The sequence below is a fragment of the Ceratotherium simum genome, chromosome 6 (assembly GCF_057802395.1).
Source record: "Ceratotherium simum simum isolate JZ-2026a chromosome 6, ASM5780239v1, whole genome shotgun sequence".
In the NCBI taxonomy this organism is placed as follows: Eukaryota; Metazoa; Chordata; class Mammalia; order Perissodactyla; family Rhinocerotidae; genus Ceratotherium; species Ceratotherium simum.
The window spans coordinates 60,955,733-60,979,354 of record NC_141905.1 but is presented as its reverse complement, the minus strand read 5'-3'; the positions used below and the strand labels follow the sequence as shown (position 1 = coordinate 60,979,354).

Here is a 23,622-nt window from a genome sequence, read left to right as displayed (position 1 = left end):
AGAACCTAAACTCCATGAATGCAGGGAGGTCGGTGTGTCCTTCACCAGTTTATTTCCACTCCAGTGTTTGTTGAATGAATGGATAATGCAAGAGGGGAAGAAAAAGCAATACAGATCTAAGATAGCTGAGTAATGTTTTCTTTATAGAACTCGAGTGTGGTATCAATCATATCCATTTGGGAATACAAAACAATAACCTATGAAAGAACTTTCTGGCATCATGACATGTTTCAAGTACTGATCTGGAGTTATCAAATACAAAGCACAATAGTTCTCCTACTTTTATGCTGAGAGACCTCCTGGAGAATGCAGCTTTCTGTTACAGCATTGTACTTTTACATTTTCTAGCTGCCTTGCCAGATTTTCTTATTGTACACTATCAAGTAATTCTGGCAAGTGGGACAGCCAGGTTAATATATGATGCTGCTTGATTAGGGAAGAAGGGCAAGTTGGGAGATTCAAGAGGCCCAGATCAAAGCTGAGGGAGGGAGCAAAAGGCCTTTTGCTGACAGAGCTGGAGATGAAGCACCAGGAGACCCTGAGGGGAAGTGTGTTCCCTGTAAGGAAGGAAGGGGATCCTGTCAGTAAGCATTAGTAGGATCAGAAGATGTGTAGGGATGAGGCCAGTGTTTTGGGGTCTGACCTGGCCACTGTGTCAATTTGGAATATGGGAGCCCTTCTGCTCTCACAGTGGCCCCTAGAGCCTCAGCCCCTGTTACCTACTTGGAGCCACACCTCCTCTGTTTTCTCTCCTGCTCTGGGAGAGGTGAGATGAGGTTGTCTAGCATTTGACCAGTTCTGCTCCAGAAGAGCTGCCTAGACCCAGGACTGGCCTAGGGGAAGGAAGCTACCTGGGAAACTCCTTGGGCTGCAGAGGGTCTGTTAGGGATTGGGTCTTCCCTTCCCAGAGCCCTATTTCAACAAGTCCCTGCCCCACTGCTTCTCTCTGGGAAGAGGACCAGAAGAATCAAGCACCACAAGCACAGGCTCTTAGCTGCTGAGTGAACATGTGGGTGGAAGATTTATGTGGATGGTTTACTAATCCTTGGCAGATTAGCCTCAGTCAGGTCAGGATAACTGCTTAGGCCATCTGAGAAGTGAGGCTTTAGGGAGCATGGTATCCCGGCAAGATGGGAGGGAAGAGGGGGCCTAGAGGTTATTTCATCCATCCGCCCTCTCCTATGTCCCCAAGACTAAATTCAATACCTGGGGGGAAGAAAGGCACATATCACAGTGACTGCAATAAATTAAAGTTCAAGGTGCTGAACTTCCTATTAGCAACAGTTTCATTGTAGGAAGTTTACTTATTGAAGGCAAGTATCCAATGCCCTGAATCCTGCCTGTCTTGAGAACCAGGTTAGTGAAAAGGAAGGCTTCCAGCTTCTCCTTCCTTATGACCTGCCTTTAAAGGTGCAAACCAGGTTCTGAATGGGAAATTGGCTTTATTTAGCTCAGTCTTGACTCAGAGGAACAAGGATCCTTTGGGGAAGGAGAAGAGGTAAAGTTAGTTGCTAGGACAAAATAGGTTAGGAGCAGGGGAAGGTTACTTTAAAGGATAGGAAATGACTGGTAATCTGCCCTTCCATAATTCCTGACGTTGTGGATGTGTGTTTGGAACACCTTGGGTGATTGTTTAGGAAGGTCACGGCCCCACTGGTAAAGTCCATTAGAGACGTGGTATCACGAGGATGAGTAGCACCCTGGATTTTCAGCAAGTCAGCACTCTAGGGTTCCTGCTTCCTCCATCCCCTTGCGTCTAGAACCAACCCCCAAAGACATGCTTTTTCCTGGGTCAGTTTTCTCACAGTTTCTCTTCAGGGAAAGAGGGAAAGGAGAAGGAGAGAGAAAGCATTAGAGATTCCTGGGGAGTCCATGCCAACAGTTAGCAGGGAATCAGAAGCGCAGGAGGGGCTCTGCAGAAGGAGGATGCAGCTATGGTGGAGACCTGGCAGCAGACAAGGGGGTCGGGGCGGGGGCAAGAAAATGGGCAAAAGAGAGAAGCCATGGCTTTCCCCGGGCTCTGCATATTTGAGAAGGGTTCTTCCAGTTCTTAAGGCTGCATAGGCTAGGTCAGGCGTTAGGGCAGCTAGGAAGGGGAGGAGGAACGCCTGTTCCCCACCTAACCCAAGGAAGATCAATAGCTCAAAATCTAAGAACAGAGAGTTCTCAGACCTAAGTGTGGGCTGAGGACGATTCAGACCCAGCTGGAGGAGAGCGCAGAGGAATGAGGGAAAGAGGTTGGCAAGTGACAAGCTCCGGAGAGACTGCAGCGTCTCTCCCTCTTGGGATCCCTGGGCTTGGTACTGCGGGGTCCCCATTCCGTAGGTTCCTCTATTACTGGGGTCTCTAAAGGAAGCCAAGGACAAATGGGGAAAGGAGGGGAGGAGACCCTTAAGGTTTTCTCCCGAGTTTGTGCGCCGCGCCCCCCTGCGGCCGCTCCGCGCGGCTACAGAAGTACTTGGTGACCCGCCGGCGGCACTGCTCGCAGCGGACAGCGCAGCACCAGTGGAACTTGCAGTTACAGCTGGACACGGTCTCGGCGCGACGCTCCTCCACCGCCAGCCCGCAGTCACCGCAGAGGCGGCGGCAACTGCGGCGCTCCCAGCGGCCCAGGGCCCGCCCGCGCCGCAGGCACTCTCGGCCTTCGGTGCCCAACAGTCCTAGAGTTTTGTTCTCCAGGCAGTAGTCCGGGGAGTCCTCCAAGTGCACCAGCTCCCTCGTGGAGATGGAGCGGAAGGTGTCGGCGATGGCGCCGCGGCCGGCAGCGCTGTTGCCGGCACCCTGCAGCAGGTCCACCTTGAGAGCTGCGTGGTACTTCTCCTTCAGGTGCGCGCCCACCTCGCGGAACTCAGGCAGCTGCAGCCAGCAGGTCTGTGTGGTGCAGCTGCCAGACACGCCGTGGCACTTACACGTGCGTTTCATGGTGCCCTTCACCGCCTGAGGAGAGAGCTAGGAGTGAGCGGGCCAGGGATTAAGCGCGTGGGGAGTCTCTGCCTCTGGGGGGTTGCGAGGCGTCTAGCTAGTCTACGTGGCCAGCGCGCTTGGTACCTCGTTTTTCCCATCTGTTAAATGAACTGAACAGCTGTCCGCACCTAGGGCTGGTAGTGAATGGAGCTAGCTGCCTAACCCCAGGGGCTGCAGGACTCACTTTGCGGCCGGCCTCGTTGTTGTGCAGGTTCATGGCTGCCCGGGCATCCTGTCCTGTCTCCAGGGCGTCCACAAACTGCTTGGATATTGCCTCTCCGAAGCCCACGTTGTCACTGCAGCCTCCCCACAGCCAGCCTTGGCCCCCTGGAAAAGTGCAGGGGGAGGAAAGGTCGTTGAGCGGGCGGGCGCGGAGCCTCCTGGGCTGCTGTTTCTAATTGGGTTTGAGGGGATCTGGGATGGGGCAGCATTAAGACTGGGCGAGTGCCTTGTCTCCAGGTTAGTTTCAGCCTAAGTTTGTTTTTGCCGCCTTTGCGCTCCCACTTCCAGCCTCGGCCAATCTCCTGCTCAAGACTCCATGACGTACGTAGTTGCCAGGGTGATTCTCCGCAAGGCGCCGGCGCGCCGCTCTACACAGTGTTTCTGACCTTTGAGCAGAGTGTGCACATGCCTGGCCGGCGATTGAGGTCCGGAAGGGACAAAATGGCACGAAAAAGGTGAGGAAAGCGCGGGCATTGAGGAGAAGAGAAAGGTGTAATTGGAATAATATGGAACCACAAAGTTGGAAGTTCAGCTGGAGGGCAGAGAGGATTCAAGGCAACAGTGGAGGTAAAGAGTGGGAAGGAGACAGGGATAAGCAACATGGAAGGATGTGCCCCCCTAGGTCACAGAATGTTGTTTCTTTATCATTATTATTATTGTTATTTTTGTGAGGAAGATCAGCCCTGAGCTAACATCTGCCAGTCCTCCTCCTTTTGCTGAGGAAGACCGGCCCTGCCCATCTTCCTCTGCTTTGTATGGGACGCTGCCACAGCATGGCTTGACAAGCGGTGCGTCAGTGCGCACCCAGGATCCTGACCGGTGTATCCCCGCCGTTGCAGTGGAGCACAGGCGCTTAACCCCTTGCGCAACCCGGCTGGCCCCCAATCATTACTGTGTTTAAAACAAGAAAACCACTCGGAGAAGGAGGGCCCCAAGCTACATTTAGTCTGGGTTGTCACTGTAGGGTTTGGGCTTAAACTAGTTCACCTTGATTTTCCTCAGATTTAGAAGAATACAAGTCTTTTTCACCCCACCAAGCTACCCGCCAAGCCTTTTATTCTTTAAGGGAACTTCACTGGCCTGCCCTACACCCCCAATATCACTACTCACCCAGTTGACCGTTCCGGGAGTCATCACAGCCACAGTTGTCAAAATCCCCAAGGCTGCAGTTTCTGGTCAGAGTGTACATGACACCAGCAGAACTGATGGCATGTACAAATGCTGTCTCCCGATTAGCTGGCAGGAACCAAGATTTGGGTGAGTTAGAGGGATGGGTTGTAGACCAAAGAAATACCAATTATGCTACCTTCCTTTAATACAATCATTATGCCCTCCTTTGTCAGCTCCATCCTATTCCCCCACCTTTATAATGTACCTTACTCTCTTCCAGGGTCTGCTCCAGCCCTGGTCTCAGTCCTATTCTTCTCCTCTCCATCTATTCAGGTCACACATTTTATGACTAGGTGGCTAGATTATTGTTGACATACACGGTTGTAAGGGATTTTAGGTGGGAAAGAGCCCGAGGAAGAAACGGGAAGAGATGAATCTGAAGGCCAGGTTGTAAAGAACCCATCCCCACTTCCTCCTGGAACATTGAAGTCTAAGAAACATGTGCCAAGTCATCCTGAAAAGAACCTCTGATTGGCAGCTCTTTCATTTCTGGCATGGCCACTCTTTATCCTCTCCATGGGAATCTGGTTTCCAAGTCAGTTCCCACTTGCCCTGGACCTCTCTGCTGAGCCTGCTGAAGGAAGGGGCTAAGAGGCATGAAGAATTATGACCCCTGCCTACCTCCTGATGTTATTTATATTGTGAGGAATCCTTTAGCCAACTGGGAGACCAAGGCTGGTATAGGATTGGAGGCAAGGTAAGGTGCATTCATTGAGCAGTGAGAGTGTTGGGGAAGAAAGAAAAAAGCTGTATAGGTAGGAAAGAGGAGCTGGAGAAAGAAGAGAAGATTCCAGAGAGGGAGGTGACCTGAGAATAGAGACCAGGTGAGGAATAAGGGTATAGAGGAGGCAGGGGGCCATCCCTGGAGAGTGGGGCTCTAACCTGTGGCCAGGGGGTCCAGGGAGCTGTGGCCGAGGCTTTCCTTACCACTGCGAAGGCCGCCATGGCTGGATAGCTGCAGGGCTCTCTCAGGGCAGTTCCAGCGGTCCCAGGCAAACTGGTATTTGCATTCTTCAATACCACTCTGGGCACCAGCTGCCACGCTGCTGGAGTAGATCAGGTAAGCCTGCAGGGACATAGGAGTCAAAGTTCACACTCACAGCAGCTGAACTTGGGAGGCATTTGCCCTAAAGTGGCCAGTACCTCTCTTCTTGGCCACTCTCCCAGCCCTCGAAAATAATGACAGAGTAAGCACTTTAAATATGCTGTCTCATTTGACATCACAAATAAACTTGTGAAATAGGTACCATTTTATAGATTAGGAATCTGAGGTGAAGTAAAGCAATTTTCCCAAGGTCACACAGCTAGCAAATAGTAAAAATAGGAATGAAATTCAGTTTTACCAGATGCTAGACCTCACTAGCCTTTATTCACTATACTATTCTGCTTCTCCAAAATGAGCCAAAATTACATAATTCATGAATTTTCAGCTGTTCTCATCCTATCACTGTCTTAGACAAGAACAATTTGGAGCTGGAAATGTCCTCAGAGATCATGCAGTACAATGCCAGCATTTTAAAGATGGAAACCTGCATCCCACCACTGCTCTGAGAAGCATGTGTGACCGTGAAAGGCTGTTGACTTTTCTGGCTCTGGAAATTCTGTCCATAAATTCAGAATCAATACTCCTGAGTTCTTGTCTTGGCTTTGACACTAGTTTGCTGTGTGGTTTGAGGTGTGTTCCTAACTCTCTCTGTGTCACAGTTTTTCTGTCTGTAATATATACAGCATAATAAAATATGTGGATATAATGAAAAGAATTCGACATGTATAGTCTTCAGTCAAGAAACTAAGATTAGTGACATCCAAATAAATCAAACAAATTTTTTTCTTACCTTTGGACCAGTCATCAGGAAATTGTTCACTGACCTAGAAGAGACAAAAACCACAGAGCGTAATGGACACACATCAACTCATTTCTGCTGCCAAGAGTTGTAAGGATTACTTCAGCAAATACAACTGATTGATAGGAAGAAAGGAAAAATGGCTTTGCCAAAAAAAAATTATGCGTAAGGAATCTATTAATGATAATTTATTAAGTAAAAAAGAATATGTACAAAAAGAGCTAGTATTATGGTTTCTTTGGAATTTTAAGATTTCAAATACCAAAAATATTGGGAGTCATGCTTGATCGTTATGTTGCCATGGGATGGGAAGAGAGCTAGCATTAACTCACTACTGTCTACCAGAAGCTCTACTTTCAGTATTTTACATGCTGATCTTGTTAAGTCCTTACTATCTCAGGCATTATTGTCCCTATTTTTAAAATAAGGAATCTGAGACTCAAAAAAGTTATGAATATTATACAAGCTCACCCAGCTAATAAGTGATTGAAGTAGAATTTGAATCCAGGTCTGTCTGACTCCGTGGGACTCTAAGAAGCATAGGTCTCTAATCAGAAAGAGGTAAAGAGTGGAATATCTTTCTAGGGCTTGTGTCATAATTAAATTCTAAAAATAGTCTGCCTCTGGAAAATAGTTTGGCTGTTCTTTTCAAAACTAAAAATGGACTTGCCATACAACTTAGCAGTTCCACTCTTGGGCATTTATCCCAGAGAAATGAAGACTTATTTTTACTCAGGAACTTGTACTTGGATACTCGTAGCAACTTTATTCATAATAACCCCACATTGGAAACTACCCAAATGTCCTTCAAAGGGTGAGTGGTTAAAAAAACTGTGGTACATGCATACCATGGAGTACCACTCAGCAAGAAAAAGGAATGAACTATTGATACACACGACAACTTGGATGAACCTCAAGGAAATTATATGGAGTGATCAAAGCCAATCTCAAAATGATTTAATTTACGTAACAATTGTGAAATATAGAGTTGGAGAATAGATTTGTGGTTGCCAGGTGTTACAGATGGGGATGGGTGTGGCTATAAAGCGGTAACACCAGGAAGTCTTGTGATGGTAGAGTTAAGTGTCTTGATTGTGGTGTGGTTATACAAAGCTATATATGTGGCAAAATTGCATCGAGCTATACACATACATACACACACAAATGAGTGTATGTAAAAAACTGGTGAAGTCTGAATAAGTCTCATAGATATTGTACTATAGCTGTAAGATGTTAACACTGGGGGAGGCTGGGGAAAGGGTGCATGAGACTTCCCTGAACATTTCTTTGCAACCTTCTGCAAATCTATAATTATATAAAAATAAAATGTTACACACCTACATACATAATCTGGAATGCTGGCGATTTGGTGAATGGACTTCAGTATAGCATTTGAAAATTAATCCAAATATATTACCTATTATCTTTCTTTTTTCATTATAATGGAAGAAAATAACATGGGAATCATTATGTATTGTTCCACAATAGTTGGTGTACCCTGCAATTCCAAAGGCCAATAAGATGCTGGCCATCATCAGAAAGCAGGTTGGAAATGAAATAGACCAAGAAAGTTCAGTCTCCTGTCAGAGGTCAAAAGAGCTTGGTTGACTCTCTTCATACAAAACACACACAACACCTAAAATGTGGGTGGTTTTTGAAAAACACTAGTAATAAACTGGGAGGCTGCCATATGAGAAAAGATGAAAAAGATTCGGAAAGAAATGAAATAGAATTTTAGAAAATCATAAAAGACTACAGAGTCTAGCAAAACCAAGGCCTACTTTTTAAAGCTTGGCAGGCAAAATTAAGTCAACTAAAAAGAACAGCTCTCTTGGGGTGGTAGTACCAAAAAAGCACAAAAATAAATTCAAAATGATTTAAATGAATTCACAATTGCCAAAGCCATTATGGGTTTAGAGATAAATTTCTGATCCTTGAAGACTGGTGTCAGAGGAGTCAGCCAGGCCCTTTGCCTAAGAGAAAATAGCCTGAGCTTGCTCTGGCTCAGAAGGGCAATCTTTATGTTAGGAATATCTTTCAAAGACTTTTGGATGTTACCAGGCCAGACAGAGGCTAGTTCTCTCTCACAAGCCAGGCAGTATCAGGTAATAAAACAAAGCAACAAAACAAAAATCGAGGGGCAGACAAAGGAGAAAGCTTTGCCAAGAGCCTGGGTGAAGAGACTTCCCCTGAGAGGATACTAAGTTCGAGTCACAGGGAGTGATGGGCAGAGATACTAGTGGCTTCTTCTTTCCTTGAAGATCCTACAATTTGTAAAGATTTGTATGATACGTTGGTCTAGCCCATTGATTAATCAATCAGATCTAATTGAGCACCTGCCATGGGACATGACTGTAGGCCTTATTTGGACAAGATTCCCGCAAACTGACTTGTGTAGTTAACCCCTCAAGTTATTTGCAGACGTAGTTGAACCATTATGGCTGGCTTACTCATATCCAAAATATCTAATATTAAGAAAAGACTGTATGTCCTTGTGGTGAGAACCAAAGGAGGAGGATCTAGTTTTTGAATAATGAGACAGTGGCAAGATTTCCTTTTGGAGGGTAAAATATAATATGGATTCCAGAAAGCATAGTGAGTGTGTGGTGTTAGAAGCTGGGAAGAGAGCCAAAGAGGGAGGCCCTCTTTGTTTCTTTGTCTCTTAAGTGTTTGTATGGGTACCAGCTAGGGACAGTATTATGATTGAAGGAAAGACGCTAACAAACAGTGGAAGATATAAAATTTGTTTAGCAGATGAAGGCAGCTCTATAGAACATGGTACAGTCAGTGTAGTCCTAGACAGAGGTATAAGCTTCCCATTCCCCATATGTATGGTTGCTGATGATACTACCCAGATTGGGCATCATTCAAAGAGTTTATGCCTTCCTGAACCCTCTCAACTATTCTCAGACGTTTTCTTGAACTCCAGACAAGAATATATCCAACTATATTCTTGACATGTCCACTTCAATGTTTAATAGTCCTCTCAAACTTAATACAGCCAAAACTAAACTCCTGATCTCTGCTGCCATTGTCCCAAACTTGTTCCTTCTGTAGACTTCCCCATCTAAGTAAAGGACAGTTCCTCCTTCTAGTTGTCAGAAAAAAATCTTAGAGTCATCTTTGACTCCTTTCTTTCTTTTACATCCCGTATTCAATCTGTCATCAAATCCTGCCAGCTTCAGCTCAAAATACGTCCAGACTCTAACCAGTTCTCAACACCCTCACTGCTATCTCCCTGGTCCAAGCTGTCATTGTCTCTTGCCTGGATTATTGTTAAAGCCTACTAACTGATCTCCTTGCTTCCACCCTCGTTCTCCCACATTGTATTCTCAAAATGATTTGTCCCTTTGAAGACTATTCTCTTTAAAATATAAATCAAATGTTGCCATTCTCTGCTCAAAAATGTGGTTTCCTATCTCACAGAGAGTGGAAGCCAAATTCTTATCATGGTTTATAAGATCCTACACAATCTGGCTCCCAGTTATGCCTGTGGCCTGATCTCCTACTGCTCTCCCTTCGCTTACTCTCCTGCAGCTACATGGTCTCCTTTTATTTCCAACACATCAGGCACTCTCCAGCATCTGTGCTTGAGAGTGGGCCATTGTGCTTGTGGTCTTCTCTGCCTGGAATGCTTTTTACTCAGATATCCACATAGCTCGTTCCTTCCCCTGCACTGGGCCTTTCTAAGTGCATTCTAAGTGAAAGAATCCAGAAACAAAAGGCCATAAGTTGTATGATTCTGTTTACATAAACAGTCCAGAATAGGCAATTCCATACAAACTGAAAGTAGATTAGCAGTTGTCAGGGGCTGAGGGAAGGGGGAATGGGAAGTGACTGCTAATGGATGTGAGGTTTCTTTTGAAGGTGATGAAAATGTTTTAAAATTGATTGTGGTGAGGATTGCACAAGTTTGTGAATATACTGAAAACCATTGATTTATATACTTTAAAAGGGTGAATGTTATAGTATGTGAATTATGTCTCAATAAAACTGTTATATAAAAATCTTACTTATTCTTAAATAATTATCTAGTTCAAAAGCCACAACCAGCACTTCTTGAAGCCTCACAGCCACTTTTTTCTATCTCATATTAAGGTTTTTCTTTATTCTCTTATACTCGACTACAAGTAGGGGCTGCCTTAATTATCTTTGTATCCCCTCCAGCTCCTAATGTAGTACCTTGAACATAGTAAGTGCTCTACAAAAACGCATTGAATTAAAGAGTTTTGAAAAAAGGATGGAAGGATCATCGGATGCAGCAGGATATTTGAGGATAATAAGGACTGAAAAAAGATTTTGGGGGATATGAAAAGGAAGTCTGTGGTAAGGCAGTGCTCCCACTAATTTTTTAACGTTGTGAGCAGATGACCATGCTACATTAGCAGATGATCATACTACTAGAGCAAGACAGTGACCACGGAGCATACGTACACAGAGGTTAGCGTCATAATCAAAACTTTTGGCAAAGTCAATCTGACACACTTAATGCTATGTATAGTTGTTATTGTGCTTCTTAGTAATTAAGCATAAGTGGTAAGCAATTTACATAAATAACAGTAGTGAGTTTTGCTTTTACACTGCCAAATAAAAATTTTATAATTGTTTCTTTCCTTTCATTAGTCTTCCATTACATATACTGACACCATATACAATTTAATTTTTATCACACAATAATAGCTAACATTTATTGAGTGTGTCAAGAACTCTTCTGACTGCTTTACTTGTATCATCATATTCAATTTTCTTAACAACCTTATGGTGTAGGTACTGTACTATTTATTGAGTGTTTATTCTGTGCACACAAAATACTATTTTAAGTGCTTTACACGTTTTAAGCTCATATAATCGTCTCAATTACATGTCTTCCATTTTACAGACACAGAAACTGAAACACAGAGTGGTTAGCCAGCGTCACACAGCTAGTCAAGTTGTAAAGCCAAGATTGGAACCTAGTCAGTCTGATTCTGGAGTATGCACTCCTTCACTGCTTTGCTTTTCTGCAATCCATATTCCTCTTACTTTTATTCCCATCTGCTAATCCAGGACTCCTGATCCCTGAAAAGTTCTTGATAAGTATTTCTTGGAGGTCTCAGTGATGTTTTGCACACACTCATAAACAAGCTCAGTTAACTATCACATTGTCTCTACTGCTTTTCTATTCTGCCATTGCTCCAGCCCTTCCTTCTACTTCCCTGTCCACCAGATGTCTGCATCTGCCAGGCATAGGCTCTGCTTTATCTGGGTGCCATCACATCCCCTGGGCACATTTTTGGGAGACTGTTGCTGCTCACACTGGGGTCAATGCATGAAAAAGTAGGGACAAACAAATGTGCCACCTAATGCAAGACGCTAATAATGAGGGAAACTGCAGGAGGAAAGGGGGGATATACAGGAACTCTGTACTTTCTGCTCAAGTTTCTAGTAAACCTGAAATTACTCTTAAAAAAGCCTTTTAACTTTTTTTAAATGTAGGGGAAAATGTCTTTTAACCACTTTTAGAGTTTTACTTTTCCACTTGGGTATCAAAACTGCCATTTGTGTACAAGGTCTTATAGGGTCTTAGTAAAATAGTTCTTTCAGGTTTTGCTTATAACACTCCCTCCTAGTTACACTCCAACCTCCTTCATGGACTCAAACTGTGAGGTTTGCTAGCAAATTGCAGTAACAAGCTTAATTGCTGGATCATCTCAATTCCCTTCCTTTAGAGTGAATGCTCTCCTAGGAAGACTCCATAGTCACTCATTTAGATAAACTTCTGGGGTCTGCAGCCTTACCAATCCTCCTGACCTGCCCATATATACTGAATCCAAGTGGTGTGCCCACCCTGGAGCCCCTTCAAAAGGGTGCCATCCTTGCAAAGAAATGGGTGATGAAAAAAGTATTAACTAGGGTCTCTCTAGTGTTCTGCTCATAACATTCCTGGGCTCAGCCTTCAGGGACCTCATGCTAAATGTGCCTTGGCCCACCCAAGAGCAGTGTACTTGGCCTTGGCACACTGACCATTATGGATTCACTCACCCTGGACCTCTTCCACCCCCGTAACGACTCTCTGAAGAATAAGTGCCAGCGCACTTTCTGATTTTAGGGAAGACTCTTTATTACCTTGGGAGCTGTCTGTTTCCATTGGCTCAAAAGCAAATACATGAGGACTAGGGTCTGGCCAGAGAAGCAGGATAATTCCTCAGTAAGACTCTGACTGAAGCTCTAGCCCTGCCCCTGTCCTCAGATGCCCAAAGAGGGTGACTTTGGTGAGAGCATCTCCCCAGATCTGCCCCTGGCCTTAGTGTGAGTCCCCGTGGTAGAGGGCATGAGCCACAACCACACTCCACCAATCCCCTTTAACTGTCAGGTGGCCCTAATGTCTGGCATGGATAAGACTGGATTTTTCCCTACCTCCTGTCTCCTGGTGCCTCTCTTGCTTTGGCGTTCTTTTGGAGGTGTTCCATCAATCTAGGACAGTGGAGTGCAAACTGTAGTGTGTGTAAAACTGGTGAAGTATGAATAAGCTTTGTGGATATTGTACTATAGTTGTAAGATGTTGACACTGGAGGAGGCTGGGGAAACGGTGTATGGGACTTCCCTGTACATTTCTTTGCAACTTTCTGCAGATCTATAATTATATAAAAATCAAAAGTTACCTACCTACTCTGGAGTGCTGGAGATTTGGAGAATGGACTCAGTATAGACATTTGAAAATTAATCCAAATGTATTATCTTGTAGAATGCATGAGAATCCTCTGGGGAGTTTATTAAACATGAAGATTCCTGGGCTGCAGCTCCATAGACTCTTGTTGAGCAGTGGTGATGTGGGGAATGGGTGGTAGGAATCTGCATATAGGCGCTACTGAGATGGTTGTATTGCAGATAATCCTCAGAGGCCACTTTGAGAAACACTGGTCCAGAGGGAGAACAGGGAAGTGCCTACAAGCATCTAAGATCTAAGTAATAATTTGACCTGGGAGACTCAAATTATTGCTTCAATCTTCTGGAAAATTGCTGCTCCAACTGCAATAGTAACAAATTGGTGGACATTCCCTTCTTTTGTATCTGGATGGAGAACCTTCTGGTTCTGGTAGTTCTCAAAGCTCTCACTGGTCATTGCCTTGAGGGACTGGGTCTCTGACTGCACTGAGCATTAAAATAATGGATCTATTTCCTCTCTGTAGTTTTTCTTGGTATTATAGTGTTTTCCTGGCAATTACAGCTGACCTGTTTATGCCTACCGTCCTCATACCAGGAATAAGACATTTTGGCGAGTTAAATATGCCTGCAAGGATTCTGAGTCTTTGTCTAGGCGCTGTCTGTTCTCTAGTAAATATGCTAACTACTTCCACTCACAGGAGTCTTGAATGCCATAACTGTTATTTTATATTCTTAGACCACCTCCACACTCTTGTCATCAACCCTGAAGTGAGTCTTGAACTCATTCTTTCATCTGTACTTTTTTCCTACAAGCTTCTAATACCATCTCATCCTTCTCCCAAGTTACTTTACCAACAACAAGAATTTGGGAGACCAATCAGATATCTTTCTCTCTCTCTCTCCCCATTATTCATTCTGCGCTCTCACAATAATGTTTTATTGTAAGTGGCTTCTGCTGTCACTTGCTCTCATCTAGGCTGGTTACCCAAATTGTGTCCTTTTGTCCTCTCTTCACACCTTCTGCCATAGCTCCTCTAATATGAACATTTCCAAGTTCTTTCCCCTTCCTTTTAATGTGTCTAAGTCCTTGCTATTCTCTTCACTAATAAATATCCTGTCAGCTCTTGTCAAACAACCATCCACAGATGCAGATGCTTTAGTAGTTTTGAGGGTATAGGTAACTGCTAAAGTAGAGCCTTGTGGACTTTATATCATTTTCCATTGCTTCTCTGCTGTAGGGACCTGCAACACTTTGGTGGCTATAATGTGGTCATAATCTAACCACAGTTCAAAATTCTTTGATCTAGGGAACTACAGCTCCTCAAACCCCACAGCTTTCAGCATCATGCAGCTTCTCTCGTGGGCTATATTGCCTCCTGAATTGCCTATTCCATAATCAGCCTGATCACCAGCAAAGATTTTTCCCAGGGAGCTGGGGCAGGAGGGGAGGGACTTTGGATCAACCCAAATACAAATGCCACAGCTTCTCTCTTAGCTCTTGGAAAGTCTCCAAGTTTCTTTTGTTTGTTTGTTTGTTTGTCTTTTCTTACCTAACATTTATTATCTATAGATCCATATACACTCTAATGTTCTAAGCCCTCTTCACCTGATACCACGTGAAGAAAGTTACTTTATTTTACCACCTTAGGAAGTTCAGAAAATTTCAAGTTCCCATTCTCTGGCGGCTGTGTCTAATTGTGGACGAGCAGCTTAAGACACTATCTAATTAATTTAAATCATTTCTCCCTATTTGGGGGCGTTCTCCAAACTGGCCCAGCCCATGAGGCGGTCTGTGGCACATCATTCTGTATAGCTGGCAGTTCAGCAGCCACGGTGAGAACACAGGCCTGATTCTATGTGGCCTGTGTCACAGATGGGAGTAGGAGGACCAAGCACCATGCTAGCTTCAGACTTACTTCTCCCTTCGCATGACCAGGGCCTCGTCACTAGGCCAAGTTTGTGTGCCAGACTCCTTCTCTCCTTGGTATGAGAGTTCCTTCCCAGGAAAGAACTCAGTCTTAGGCAGCAAGCTTCTTGCAGTCCAGCCTCGCTCGCTTGCCAAGTGTGCCCCGATACATTTGAATCCCAGCGGTTGACGTAGCTTAGATTCAAGTTAGGATTCCCTTTTCCCTTCTCCACACATATTTTTAAAAAGCAAAGGTTCTGAATATGAATCTCCAGAATTTGATGTTTTCCTCTCGATGCCCAGGACTTTCATTTCAATGCCCTCTAATGCCTACCTTTGTTCTGCCTCCCTTCACTTTCCCCACAAGCCTTTGAATAACTGGTTTGGCTTTTCCCTACCCTTTAGTCTCATCTCTCGAGGTTCATAAAAATCTCTGAGTCATGAAGCTCTAGTTGGCCCACTTTAGGCGAGGCTCAGGGGAAAGGAGAAGTGGCAGCGAATGAATGTAGGTGCAGATCTCCATCTGGCGATTTGGCACAGACAGAGTACAGGGGCGAAAGGGGAAACAGCTAAGGGGAGGGCCCAGAGTAGGGGAGCTGCCTGGAACCATAGCTAGAAGGTGCTCCAGTGAAGCAACTTTCTTGTAGAATGAATGTCTGACAGCCAGTGTTTCACCTCATAGAACTCCCAAGGTGCCTTCGGCTGGGGAGAGCCCAAAGACAGCTCTTTCTGAGCAAGTTTCCATGTGATTCACTCTATCCTCCATGACATCTGACCCACACAACACACACGCACCAGCACACACACCTAGACATGCACACACACACACACAATTACATAGAAGGTAGGTCTTACTAATGACTGTGGAATAATATCTCATTTGTTAAAAAATGTTCTTCGTTACCCCTCTCTGATAACACTCGCGGATATTTAAGCTAGGAACAATTCACTGTTCCATTAGAGAGAGTTAAGTTTAAACTGCAATTTTTTTTTCAAGAGTGAACAGCGTGACTAATTCTTACCCATTGTAAAGTATAAATAATTGAAATCAGGCTCCTTCCTATTTAGCTAGGGGAAGGGATTAGGAAGTAGAAGGCACAAGATATCTGAAGTCTTAAAGCGAAGAGAAGTATTCAGAATTTCAAAGACAAGTTTCCTCCCACTTAAAAATTTGTCAAGAGGGAGCAAGGTTGATATCAGTGGAGAGATCTATTTCAGTACAGCAATGGAACAGAAGCCAGATTATAACGAGTAAACAGTTATCAAGTGAAAGCCGCTAGTATAGACTCATTGAAGGAGTATAACACTGAAAGGAAAGACAGAAAGAAATGATTGCAGTGAAGTTTGGGGCAGGTAAAGGTTTTTTCAAGAAGAGTATAAAAGGAAAAGTTAAGGAATATGTAGCTTTTGGTCCTATCCCCCTATCTATTTCACTGATTTAAACACCATCTCTTTCTTCAAAGGAAATTCAGCTCTATGAATAATTCTCAAAATTTTTTTATATATGTGAATTTTCTGTTTATAATGCAGTGCCCTAAAATATGAAAAAAAGGCTTGTAAACAAGGTGGCTAAAAAAGGAAAGTTAAACAGATGTGTTAGTTTTAGTAGTAGTCCTTATGTTAAAATTTATATTAAAATCTCACATTATCTCAAATCCAGTCCCCACTAAATAATTATTGGCAAAGACCATATAATAGCCCACAGGACAACTGTGTACCATGGGTCTCTGCGAAACAATGTCAGGCAGATTTCTTCCCAAGCAAATCACAATTTTTCAAGGGACAATCTTTTCCCCTGAAATTGAAATGTGTTTTGTATTGCAGGATATTTTATAGAGAGATAGACTGTCTTTCCTTGTTCTCATTTCCTTCCTTCTTTATGTATTGTAGCAAACTCTGCTGAGAAATGCTGAGCTACAAAAAAGTACTTCAGCACTTAGCATTTAAATGAGGACTCTAACTGGGAATAAGCTGTACTCATGCTCCATTCCGTGGTCTCTAAGTGAAAGCTGCTAAGGAACAGCTCAAGCCACTGTTCCCAGAAAGCCTGGGATTGCAGGAACCTCTTCCAGGATCATTATGGAGGCAGAGAATTTTATTTTGTTTTTTGATCTTGTTACCTTGGTCCCTGTAGTATAGACTTTAGAAAATATTCATGTTCTCAATTGCCCTGATGGATGCAATACCAGTTTATTTCAGGATCAAGAAGGTAGGTGTACATGGCAACTCTAAGAATTATCCTGCAAAACAACTAGGTGAACAGTTCAAGGCAGGAAAATTGACAGGCTTTGGCACTGTGGTACCATTTTCACTAGTTAATGGAACTAAATCCAATGGATGGTAAAAATGTTCTCTCCTCAATCTGATCCAACCATCAATTTCTGTTGCTTTTGCTAACCAGCCACAGCTCAAACAGAAATAAACTCAAATATGTATTTGAATGAATTTTCTCTTTTTGCTCATTCGTATTCTTGATTTTTTTTTCCCCACAAAGGCAGTCATATCCATATGATGTTCTCCAAGATTTACTTTTAATTACAGGCTCTAGATTTCTCAGTGACAGGATAGGAGATTCCTTTTCCTATCCTTCTTCTCCCCATTTTGAACCATGGTAGTACTTGGAAGATTTAGACTAAGAAATACATGCATTTGAAAATGCTACAGAAATTCTAAATGAAGCAAGATTAGCCAGGGGTTTATAACTGTGGAAGCTGAGTCATGGGGGTTCATTATATGCTGTTCTCTCTATCTTTGTAATAAAATGAAATTTTTCGTAATATAAAATTAAACAAGGGGCCAGCCCGGTGGCGCAAGCAGTTAAGTGTGCGTGCTCCGCTGCGGCAGCCCGGGGTTTGCCGGTTCGGATCCCGGGCGCACACCGACGCACCACTTGTCGAGCCATGCTGTGGCAGGCGTCCCATATAAAGTGGAGGAAGATGGGCACGGATGTTAGCCCAGGGCCAGTCTTCCTTAGCAAAAAGAGGAGGATTGGCAGATGTTAGCTCAGGGCCAACCTTCCTCACAAGAAAAAAAATAAAATAACCAATAAAATGCTCCTGAAGCAACAATCTATGCAGTCTGAGCTCCAACAGATGCCTTGGATTAACATGAAGCAATGCCAGACAGGATCATATGGCCAACCTATTGGTTCACTGCTTATTACCCTGGATATTGGTATGGAATGGAACCTCCAGTACCTCATACGGTGAACCTGAAGAGCCTGAATAAAGGAAAAAGACTGAGATTTATGGCAGGAAAAGAGAATTACAGGGGTTTTTTTTGTTGTTGAAAATATTTATTTAAAAAAATACCATTGTTGTCCATATCTTGTTGCACATATAAGCGAATTACAGTTTTGAATGAAGAGAAAATTCTCCCTTATGCAGGATTGTTTAAGATTGGCCTGGAAAACATAAGAATTTGATCTGTGGAGCTGATAGAAATACTGAACTATCGGTCCACTTAAAGGATCTTATTGAGACTACTGGAACATAGCCTCATGCTGTGCTGGTACCAGAGGATGCTGAAGTTGGGAAAACAATCTATTAAGAAAAGTGAATTTGGACTGGTCAGATAATGGTGAATTTAAATGATCCCCTTATGGTCTGATTTCTCTTGGCCTGGAGAAAACTCTGACCTAAAAAGCATACAGAGAAATGATATGATCGATAACAAGAGCCTACAATAAAGATTGAGAAAAACAAACCATAAAAGTTTGGCTTGTAATGAGACTGGAGAGTCTGTCCAGAGTGGATGGTAGTTTCTTTCGAGAGGCCCTCGGAGTGTAGGTATATTTCAAATGGGAGGCAATGGGGAATGTTATTTATGTGACCCAAGCTCAGAGTTTCCCCCAACTGTTAACCCAACCTGATCTTTTACCTAGGAAGAAAAATCTGCTTTCTGAAAAATGAGGGTTTATTCTAAGAAAAATTGTATTGACCTCTCTCTCTAAGCCCTATGAATTCTCCTCTGCCTTTCTGATGAAAATAGAAAAGAGTAAATGGAGCCAAGGAAAAGGGGATTTTATTAATAGTCCCAAGAGAGACTAGCATTACCTAATATAGAACAGCATTAAACCAATTGTCCCAGATGGGAAAAAGAAAAAAAGTAAACTCTTTCCATGGAAGAAAGAGGGATGGATTGAAACTCCTTTTCTTCTGGTACTTTTTTTATACCCTATTTATCTCTATATAATAACACAAAAAGGAGATCCTTTTTTGTGTCTTGTTATCATCCACACACAGAAAAAGATGAAGATGCACTGCAGAGCATCCTCCTCATCACTTCTACAAACTGGTTTTATGAGAAAAGCTGTAATGGAGTGTCTCTTCTCAGGACCTCATAGCCTTTGGAAATAATAATAATAATTATTATTATTATTCATGGTAGGAGATATAGAGACTCTGAAGTGAAAAACACAGGGCTCAAGTTATTGAGGAAATCATTGACAAAACTGGGACTTAAATTTCTCTGATCATGACTCAAGCCCTTAGAAGGACTTCCTACAGTGCACCTGCTAACCTAATCCTGCTCGGAGTTATCCTACGAATCCCAAGCTATTTTTTATGAACTATGAACTTTTTTTTCTTGACCAGGGAAGCAATTAAGTACGTGAATCTTTTATATTGGCATATTATTTTTCAGATTCCAAAATAATTTCTCACATCTTACTTTTTATTTTCCTAACGTTAGAGATTCCCAGCCTCTGCGAGGATGAGAATTCCTTTCTAATGTGATATAGTTGAGTGGATCCTCACTTGATTGCACTTGTTCTTTTTGCATCCGTTAGTGGGAAGAACTCAACAAAAATTTAATATGACAACAAATTACCGTGAATTCAATAATTTTTAAATGTGTGAGTTTTATTGTTCATAATATACATTTGAAAAATAGTAGCACATATATGTGGAGAACAATAATTTTAGCTTTAGATGATGCTTGGTGAGAATATGGATTCGAAGACACACACCATAACTGAAGCCCTTGCTAATCAGGGGTTCTGCATGTCATTATAAGATGATATTTCAAGAGCCATAGAAAGATTACTCTAAAAACATAAATGTGGAGAATCAAGGGATGATGTATTTCAAAAGCTGCCTTAAAACCCAAAGATTTCCAATAAGTTCTTGCTCTACTGCAAAAAAGAAACTGACCCTGTTTAAATCCTTTGGAAAGAAGTAGAGGTAGTGATCTCTGTTGAAGGATGAGAGCAGAGCCATAGTTAACCTCTGCCGCCCAGTGCATCCTTCTGATTTGGGGATTGAGTTGAGCAGAGAAAGTGAGAAATGGACAGAACTGGGCAAGACCCAGTATCAGTATGAGATATCCCTTGGAGCAAAATGAAGGCAACAGTTAAGGAAAAACATGTTCTAGGCCCGTTCATTCCAGATGAGTAAGTATTGGAAATGAAAAGTCAAACTGGTTCATCTCTGGCCACCATCATAACCATCACCATCTGCTCGGCTGTATCATGCATTCCCATTCTCTTTTTTTTAAGCCGTTAGGATTAAGAAAAACAAATAAAAGAAAAGATTTTTCTCAAGTTACTAAATAATAATTCTCTTCAGAAGTGTCCCAACTAGAAGAAACAGTGGAAAACGGTTTTTTTTTTCAATTACTTTGTGCTGAGATACTTAGTAAAATTGCATATTGTAAGTGAGTGTCATCTTTATTTTCTCCTTTTCAGGCCCAGGAATTTCTGTTGATGTACTCTTTTAGACAGTAATTTCAAGCGAGCCTACAATTGAACAGGCAGAAATTGTAGTTCTCTATTTGTTAAATGCTTTTGAGGTCCTTACATAAAAGGTTGATAATGAAGTATTAAACATCTGAAAGGCTGTGGTTGGTCAAATTTCTCTGCATGGCACAAAGGAGAAGACGACCTTATACAAAACCCTGATAGTTCCATTATAAGAATAATCAAGATTTAATGTTAAATTTAAAAATTGCTTTTCAAATGCTACCAAAACCAGGCTCTTGGCAAAGTATAAATGTTTAATTCAAATTGGGGCTTATAGGGGAAAAGCAATTAAAATCTAATTGCATTATACAGGAGATTTGTACATTTTCTCTTCAAAGTCAGGCAAAGCGAGAAGGGGTTCTTAAACCCTGTTTTTAAATTAGAACTTTCATTCACATCCTTTTTTCTTCTTTCTTTTTGAATCCAGACACTTGAATTTGGACAGACAAGCAACCCAGCCACCTTTCAGTGTGGCTCTGTCAGTATCGGAATGAAATGAACATGACCCCCTCCAGCAGGGAAGGAACACACAGTAAAGGTATTTTTTATAGAACAATTCTTCACACTGCCCTGGTGACTGGGGAAAGGAATCTCGTGTTTCTCTTTTGCTGATACTGAATCAGCTGGAGAATACCATGAACATCAGTAGAAAATGCTCTGAAATAGTCTCCTCTCCCTTTTGTCTTTTTGTTCTCATGAGGGGGAAAGAAGACAGATTATTTTTGAACATGAAATATTTAATTAAAATGCCAATTAAAATTGACCAATTATTTGGTGGTTCAGTGTGTAATTGGAAGTGTTGTAAATTATTGCCTTAACTTGCAAATCGTTGTATTAATTTGGCATACTTCTTATCAACTCTCTAATAAAGACGGCTATACTCATTTATAATAAGAATACACTCTCAATTAGCTCAGGAAGCTGATTTCAGCAAAGAAATTCCTATTCTTGCTTCTTCAACAGTTTTGTAGCAATTGGATTCACAACTTGGTTAATAGATGGTCAAAATGAGAACTGAAAAAGAGAGAAACTGAGCTTATATCTTACTTGGGGAGAAACTCCAAACACCCAAATAGCAACATGCATTTCCCAGGTCTTACTTTTCTGTGTTATTGTGTACTTACTTATTAACATTTCTATGTATAGATGCTTTATGTGGTTTCCAAGAGCTAAGTGAAAATGATGATAATATCATCTATCATTCCTGCAATGGTTTATAGTTTGCAAAGCACTTTCACACACATTATCTCATTTTCTGAGCAATTTAGAAATATTTGTAAGTTGAATAAATTCAATTTGTAGAAAGTTTAGGTTTCTAAAATATTTGATTTCAAACATGTTTGTTAACCCAATACCAACTCACTAGCTCAGCCTAATTTTTAATCTCTAGGGTGTGATGATATGAGCAGTGACTTAGAATATTCTGAAAAAATTAAAGTTAAATCAGAGAGTGCAAAATAAGTTCCCACTGAATTTTGTCTCCAGCCTTCACCTGAAAGATCAGATTCAACACACAGTAGCACTTGCTTTGAACCACCTTCCTCTTCGCCATCATGCTACGTCAAGATTTGGTAAAAAGGGCTACTGTCCATTTCCCCCAGAACCACTTAGGATATTTGTGGTACAGCAACTTATAAAAATAGGAACCCCTCCATCTTTTAATCCATTCCTTTATTGGTCAGAGTCCTAAAGATTTACTGAAATCAGCCAAAACTTAGGAAGAGCCCTCTCCAAATTGTCTCCTAGGAAACAATTTTTCCTAGGGGAGATCCCCAGGCTTCCCACATTTCTGGAAGTGAAAGTGAGCTCTCTCCCCTATAGTACATATGAGTACCTATTCCCAGTTCCAGGTAGGAGTCCAGGTCACTTACCAGGTGTGGCTGAGTTGGAGGACACAGGTGAAAAGAAAGATGCACACAGAAGGCTTCATAAGAAACATAATCCTCTGGAGTAGCAAGGATAGAAAATTCTAAAATCTTGGGAGACAGACAGGTAAGATGGGGAAGTATTCTCCTCGGTGGTAGTGGGATTGGAATTCTCCTCAAGCCTCAACTTCCTTGCTGTGTAAGCGATCCCAAACAGAGTTAAGGGGAGGTGAAATGGAGCTGCCAAACCCCCAAAGAAGAGATTATCTACTTAATTAAAGTTCTTTCTCCCCTCTAAGTCCTTCAGCCAATCAGAACTCAAGTGCCAGAGAAAGATTGAGTCGATCAAAAGAACACTCCAGGATCCTCCCAGACAAATGCAGAAGAAGGGGACGAGGAAAAGGGGACAAAGAGAGGAACACGGAGAAAGAGGACAAAGAAAGAAGAGGGGGAGGAAAAGAGACATAGCAAATCCCCTCCACACAATCACTGCAATGAGTCTCTCTCCTCCCTCTTGCCTATGCCCTCCCACCCACCACCACCTCCCCCCACCACGCGCACTCACACAGACACACAGAGGACAGCCTGGTCCCCAAGGGGATTTAGAAGGGACTGTGCTTTCCCGGTTGTCCTTTGCAGGGCTTTGAGACTTAATTTGCATTCGGGATAGCTTTCTTCAGAGAAAAATATACCATATACTGAGCGAACCTCAGCCCTCTGATTTGAGAATGCAAGGATACTACCCAATTGTCTCTACTGTTCTCTCTCTAAGTTAGAAAGAAGCTTAGGAAGCTTTAGGAAGCCTGATGGTTTCTTCCTTTCAACTTTTCCATCAAACACTTACTTGTGGAGCACCTGTTACATTCTCAACCCTACCCTGGGCATTGTGGACATTTTTAAAAACCAGAACGTGAAGTCTGCCCTAAAGACATTTACAACCTAGTAAGGTGATACTATAAGAATGTAATTTAGTAGGGCTTTAAATTGCTACAAACTGACTACAAATCATATAGGCTTAATTTGGGAAGCTTTTCTGAAGAAGGTAGAATTTGAGCTTCAAAGAAGGGATGAGATTTCAATAGGCAGCCAAATCCCTACCCTCTTAAACTCAGGAGGTGAAGCCAATAGGGTGCCCAAGCTTCTTGCTCACAGGTCTCTGAGTGGCTGTCCCTTCTGTTCCACTAGGGAGGAAGGGTCACCTCAGTCACAGTGCACGGGTCCTTAAAGGGACCTTAGCTTACTTCCACGTGGCCACATCTTCTGCTT

At 42.6% G+C, this 23,622-nt stretch overlaps 1 protein-coding gene across 1 annotated transcript; it reads right to left on the bottom strand.

The window, feature by feature from the left end:
- Positions 1-2,391: 2,391 nt before the first annotated feature.
- WNT8B (Wnt family member 8B) lies at positions 2,392-22,454 on the bottom strand. The gene is made up of 6 exons (XM_004427953.2): positions 22,363-22,454; positions 6,192-6,225; positions 5,284-5,422; positions 4,297-4,422; positions 3,149-3,291; positions 2,392-2,937 (listed from the first exon to the last, which is right to left on the bottom strand). Exons 1-6 carry the CDS (start codon positions 22,428-22,430, stop codon positions 2,392-2,394), a joined length of 1,056 nt encoding a protein of 351 aa, XP_004428010.1. The 5' UTR covers positions 22,431-22,454.
- Positions 22,455-23,622: the final 1,168 nt, after the last annotated feature.